This window comes from Mauremys mutica, chromosome 7 (assembly GCF_020497125.1).
Source record: "Mauremys mutica isolate MM-2020 ecotype Southern chromosome 7, ASM2049712v1, whole genome shotgun sequence".
Classification (NCBI taxonomy): Eukaryota; Metazoa; Chordata; order Testudines; family Geoemydidae; genus Mauremys; species Mauremys mutica.
Genome location: NC_059078.1, coordinates 64,788,736 through 64,795,572, shown reverse-complemented (window position 1 = coordinate 64,795,572; position 6,837 = coordinate 64,788,736). Strand labels below are relative to the sequence as shown.

The window sequence follows — 6,837 nt, the reverse complement described above, 5'->3', positions numbered from 1 at the left end:
AGTGGTATAAATTGAAGCCCAAAGTGTGCAATGTTGGGTAAAATTCCCTGCTCTGGTAAAACCCTTACTGCAGTCAATGGGAGTTTAGTTGGGTAAGCACTGGGCCAATGGTTAATAAGTGGTGCGTTTCAAAGGGGTACCCTCCTGACACTGTCCGGATCTGAGGACTCTGTCTTTGAATGATGGTTCAAGTTCAGAGTCAGACTCACCTGAGTTCATCAGGCAGAGCTGGGATTTCAGACAATTGCACATGTCAGAGCTTCACAAATCTTTGATGGCATATTTTTCAGGAAGCCCATTCTTACATGGAGGTGGTCAGTAGAGGACAAAATGGAGAAAAAGAATACTTATGAAGACAGGCCAGGGATGGCACCAGAACCATTATATGGACAAAAATCTTCCAGCAGAGGTAAGCAAAAAAAGAAATAGACGCTGAAAGAAATTCTGAAGGAAATCAGCTGACTGTACCTTTGGAAGTTACTTAGCATAGCTTGGCAAGCTATTTCTAAGTATTCGTGCATCGTCCTACAATTTCCAGATATTGAGGAACTAAGGAATGGCTAAACATACTGGGTCAGATTCTGATGCTTCTGATCATGTAGTTGGCTTTGGTCCCATTGGTTTCAAGCTAGTCTCGTTAGCTGGATTGACCCAAACAGCTGAAGTGTCAACAGCCCAAGCTCTCACAGTGTCTCAGTGCCAGAACTGGGAATAGAACCTGAGACTCCAACTCCTCTGCTCTTTGTACTAAAGTGAAGAAACTCATGCTATATATGAAATGTAAAATATATTCCATATCCTGTGGATCTTAATAGACCAGACCTCTTTCACCATGGAAACAGAATTGAAACTGAATGTAATTAATATGAAATAGGGAGCATATCCATTGTAAATTCTGTTGTAAATGCACATAGCTGTATTAACAGAAATGAAGAGAGCCTGCACTCTACCCAATCCATTTCTTAAGCCTCGCTAAATCCTTTAAGGATAGTTTGTGCTCATTTGGCACTGGCTCACTGGGGACGGTGGAGTCACATGATTGAACAGGGTGCTTTGGCAAGTACTGTGCCTCCTGGAGCTCCCTGGTGTGTAGACAGAAGTGCCCTCTGTACCATTTGTTTTGAAGGTGGAGACTGCTGTCCTCTGCACCAGCCAGCTCCTTTGGCCCAGGCACAGGATCATGGTCTTGCCTCCTCCCCACTCTCTTTGGGGTGTGTAGCACCCCAGCATGTGTTAGCAGAGAGTAGTCTCTGGGCTCAGAAGAATGCAAGACTGCATCTGTTTGTGACGCCCTTTGGTGGTTCATTGAACCTTAGCTACTAACTTCTCATCTCTTCTGTGGTGAGAACACTACACAGATGAGAAAATGCACAACCACTTCCTTCCTTAATGCTGAGCACATTCCTGAGACTGAACCCGGTGTCAGCCTGGACACAAAGTTGCAAATAAAATCTCAAGCTCCATCATATAATGTGGGTTGAGCACCTGCTTCCTGGCCCCTGGTTTAATAAGGTCTGTGGAGGAAGGTTGGACGCACACTGCATTACTCTCACTGTGCTCTGGGCAACAAAAGGCCAGGGAATTACTATATGACAATTTTTTATTCATCAGTATCAAATTACATAGCAAAGTAATGAAGGCAAGTGTCAGACAGTCTCTTTTGAATACTGTAATACAAATAAAATCCAGCATATTGTTTAATTATCCAAAGTAAATTACAAGTTTAAAAGTGTGCGTTTAAGAGATTCCATTTGGCATATCTTGACAAGACAGCCTGCATAAATATTTCTGTACCTCATTTTCACTATGTGTTTGTATCTTAATTAAATACAGCCTTTAAAAAGCTTATACTGAGGAGACAGATATAAAATGTACAGCTAGCTCCTATCATGAGATCATGTCTCTGCCTCGAAAGCACTGAGAGTGCCTGTCTTACTGGCCATGGCCAGTCTGATAGATGCACAGGAATTTACAAATTAAGGGTCAGATCCTGCTCGAAAATATTGCGTGATCCAAACCCACAGACATCAATGGAAAGACTCTTAATAATGGACTTAAAAATGGACTTTGGATGAGGCCTTTGAATTACTGGAAAAACATCTATTAACTTAAGTGGGAGCAGGACTGAGCTCTCCGGGCCAGATCTTGCATGTTGGGCCTGATTCTCTTCAAACTTACACTACTTTTAACACTAGACAATCACAATTGATTTAGGAAGAGTTATTATTGATTTACACCATTGTGAGATGAATGTCAGACCTGCTGATTTTGCACATGAATAAGATGAGCAGGATTTGGCCATGGTGAAACACAAACTAGAGGTTTCTGTAGAAGTGTTTTAACAGAGTTAATCAGCTGTGGCATCTACATGAAACTTCTCTTATAACCTGTGTAAATAATACAACTTTTCCACGTTGATGAGAGAATAAGCTTCACATAGCACTATAATCCCTAAATTAAGACTAGTGAGACATTATGGTGATATGAATAGGAAAATACCATAGCAATATATGTTTTGTATAGCGTAAAGTGAACAGAAGTACAGAAGCCTTGATGCAGGTAATTGGGAGGGTGAGGAAGGGAAAGTAGGAAATATTTAGGCAGCAATCCCATAAACATAAGAGTTTCTCTTGATCCCTCCGATTCATTGGTATCAGTGGAAGTCAGGCTTTTCTGGGAAAGTACAACCAGAACGCTTTATGATCACGCTGGCAGCATAATGTCCGGCTCGGATGCACTCTGTCAGCGGTCGGTCATAGACAAGCTGAGAGAGAAAGCCTACAGAACAAAAGAATGGAGAGAGAGTGAAGAAAAGAGTTAGATTTTGAGTATATCATATAGTCCCTAATTTGACAAAGTATTTAACATATGCCTAATTCTAAGCATATTAATAATCCCACTGAAGTTAAATTTAAACTCAGACCCATGCTTAAGTAACTTGCTGAACTGGGGTCTTACTGATTTTATTTAAAGCTTCCACCTGGTGACTTCAAGTAAAAACTATCAAGGTTGTTTTTTTTATTAGTGCCTTCAAACAAAAAGGATCCCACTCACAACATTCTTTCAGAGGGAGCTGCTGGTACCTCTAATCCCATTTCAAAAAGTAGAAGCAACTTTTCATGTTGGAGAGAGTTTCTGCTTTTCATATCGGCTACATTTACAGGCCCATCAACTTACCTCTGGACAGTGTGTTCCTTTTAAGAAAGCAAACTGCTTAAGAACATAAATGTTAACTTGATTCATAGATGTAACTGTCCAAAGCAAAATCAAATGAGAAATTTTTAATTGATTAGAAAATTCAGATGGCAACTGTTGTTCCCTACTCATTAGGGAAAGAGGAATCAAGATCTTAAAAACTGGGTGCCTTAAATTGAACTCCAAAGTCTGAATTTAGGCATCTAAATAAGTGGCCCCATTTTCCAGAATGTTGACCAGTCAGCACTTTTGAAAAATCAGGACACTTATCTAACTACCAATGGCTACCAACTACCATAACCACTGCCTACAAAACCTGAAAGCAATAGGAGTTCAGCACTTTTCAAAATCAGGTCCACCTGTTTAAGTGCCTCTCTGTGGACTCAAAAGCCTAATTTTAATCTCCTTTGCTGGGGGTTTTCAAAGGAGCCCAAAAGAGCGAGGCGCCAGTGGGAGTTAGGTGGTTAACAGGTTGACAACACTTACTGCAGATAGGAAAGAAAATACATTTGAAAACTAGAATTCAACAGGACTTGAAATGGGAAGAAATAAATTTAATAATTAATCAGAACCAACCCCAAAATATTTGGTAAACATCTACTCTTACCAAGTATTTTAACCTTTTTTTAAAAGCATCTCAGACGTCATAGGTTGGGTTCTCCCTTTCCCATCCAACACAGGAGCAAAACCACCCTCAGCCAGTCAAGTCCAGAATTAAGGAAAGCCCAAACAGATTCTGTAAGGCTTTCACCCATCCTTTTATTCTTGACCTCCATTTTCACCCTTTAAAGTCCCCATGTCACATTCAGGCTGCCTCTGTGTTTTGACAGTGCAAGATTAGTCTCAAATCACATCTCATAAAAGTAGCTCAAATCTACCATCTACTGACTTATCAGAAATTCTGGTTCAAAGAGAATGACACATTCCACTAGTTCTCTTTTGACAGAACCTTATATGTTTTCTATATTCAGCTTGGTTACTATTAAAATAAACTGCCTACATTTTATTGCAATACTCTAAAGCCCTAAAGGAAGATTATTTTCATTTAACCTGTATTCCACCTTTAAATATTTACTCCTCGTGGGATGTTCAGCCCTATATTAGAACACAATAAAAACATCCTATCTTGTGTAATAATGCCTGTTAGTAATTTAGAGATCAATCTATAATACAAAAATCACATAAAACGTGAAACACAAAAAATCTCAAGAACCGTGGACAATACCAATGAGCCAAAAAGACCTCTCCCCATCATAACCAACAGTGAAAAAAGGCTTAACTGATCCTCAACGTCATCTCTAAATTCCACTGACATGGAGAAAAGCAGGGCTTTTTATATAAAGGCCACAGGTTCAATTAGTGAAATACCACAGATTTTCCAATGGAATGCGTGAGATGCTGGAAAGTAGGTGTTTTGGTTGACAGCTTGACAACCACGAAAGATTCTAGGTGTGTTTTAAAATCAGTATTTTTCCAGGGAAACCTGAGCCATAAGTTAGCTACTGTTTCACAGATATGACTTCACTGACAAACTCTGAGGCCATAAACATAAGTGAAAGTCAGAAGTCTTCAATACATAAGGACGACAGCCTTAACAAGTGAAGAGGAATTGTGCCACGAGCACTGTCAGCCATGGCAGTCTGGTGGCAGGAGGGTCCATCCAGCAACCAGGTTTGGATAATAGTTCTGAAATTCAAAAAACATGCCTGGTAGAAATCACATGGTTTCTGAATAACGTGATGAAAACAGTCTGCTCTCCATTAAATTAGCTTGTATTCTTAGTGGAACCCTTCCTGGATACACAGAGAATGTCAGTCACTACATCAGAATTGCCTGGGATGCATGAGCTTGCCAGTGAGTTTCTGGGTGGTTAAAACTTGAGTGCTAATATGGCCAAAATTAGGCAATTAAGAATGTCCATTTCTAAATCAGTAAGTCTAAGAGATGTATTGTGCAGGCCTCGAAAAACACATACAACTCTCAGCTTTGCAAAGAGCATGAGTCCAGAAAGGGCTTTATATAAAGAAGAAAATCATGCTCTTTGTTACTGGTCAATACTCTGAATATTAATGAAAATAAGGAAATCAAGGTATGTGAAGGATCTTAAGAAATGAAATATCATTTAATATGAACTACCTTTAGGGCCTGACTGCCTTTCAGCTTACCACGGTTTTAGACCAGTGTATTTCCACTGACTTCAATGGAGCTACTCCTGATTCACATTGAAGTAAGTGAGAGCAGACTCAAGGTCCTAGTTCAGCTGCTACTTGTGTAACGTGTAGAATCTGCTGTGGAAAGTTTGCCCCAGATCAATTTCTAATCTTGAAAGTTTCTTTTAAAAATTATTTATTTTTTACAGGATTTACAAAGGAGACTGTAGCGGCATCAGAAGTAATATCGCATCAAGTAATAATGCAAACACATAAATCACAAGCATATAAGTATAACACATACTAAACCTAGGCAGTTAGCAAAGTAGACCCTAGGGAAACACCAGAAAGCACTCTTGGTTTAGCAGAAAAACAAAGAACTCAGTCAGGCAGACTGCTTTAGCTGCAGAGTGGCCTTTTAAGTATACTCAATAAAAGGCAATCAAATTCAAATATAATTCTGGGCTTGGGTTCTCCAGTGTGAAACATTCTGTACTGCAAATACTGTGGGACCCATCCAGTGCTTCAGAAAAAAAAAGTGCAAGAACGCACTTCAGTATGTGATAGTTCTGGAACACCATTAGCTCCCCCCAAAAGTTCCAGCACAGGGGGCATTCCAGCATGACTCCAGCCTTGGCCCGTATCCTCAGCCTCACTCCATCCCCTATGTATTGAGTATGTGTCACTTGCTCTTAGTCCCACATGGGCATAGTGGGCATGGTTATCCTGGGTCATGGGACTGGCTTCTAAGGTGCTAGCCGCTATTCTAACTTATGCTGGGGCAGAGCTGGTTTCTTGGCTGCCCTCACCATCAGTGCAGTGCAAAGGTGGCACAACTCCTTAATCAAGAGCAGCTCAGCTAGACCTGAGAATCTGGCCTTGTATATCAGCCTTAGGGAATATAATGCAGCTTTGTCTAAATATTGTTTAGACTTATTTTCTAATTGTAGATGATAGGTGCAGGAAGTAGGGATGTGGAGGATGCTGTAGCACCCCCAGGTTTTATGGGGGGCCACTGGTCCCACGCCCAGAGCTTACTCCCCGGCTCGGGTCCCGGGGGCTGGCCCCGCTCCCCAGCCACTTGCTTTGTGCCCGGGACCCTGCTCCCGGCTCTCTGCCCAGGACTCCGCTTCCTGGCTACTGACCCCAGCCACTGGCCCAGTGCTTGGGGCCCCACGCCCAGCCCCACCTCCCGCTCACATGCCTCCACTCCCGGGGCCCTGCATGTGGGTCCCGGCTGCCGACCCCTGCACGGGGCTCTGCTTCTGGCCCCACATCCGCCCCCAGCTGTGGCCACAGCCCCGGCCCCCCCTTACCTCTGTCCAGGTCTCCCCCCCAGAGACACAGCCCTGCTCTCAGCCTGAGCTTTGGGGGAGGGGGGGAGGAGGAGGTGCGGACAGGAGTAAGAGGGCTGGCTTTCAGCACCCCCACTACTAAAAATGTTCCAGCGCCACTGTGCAGATGATGTTGCCAGTAGCATTTTTCCAGAGTC

At 42.3% G+C, this 6,837-nt stretch overlaps 1 protein-coding gene across 6 annotated transcripts in view; it reads right to left on the bottom strand.

Annotated features, from left to right (window-relative positions):
• Positions 1–1,582: 1,582 nt before the first annotated feature.
• ADK (adenosine kinase) overlaps positions 1,583–6,837 on the bottom strand; it is a 566,325-nt gene continuing 561,070 nt past the window's right edge. For all 6 annotated transcript variants that reach the window (XM_045025027.1, XM_045025030.1, XM_045025029.1 and 3 more), the window contains one exon: positions 1,583–2,778. In XM_045025027.1, coding sequence (XP_044880962.1) covers positions 2,654–2,778 — 125 coding nt within the window. In that variant the 3' untranslated portion in view covers positions 1,583–2,653. The remainder of the gene's footprint in view (positions 2,779–6,837) is intronic.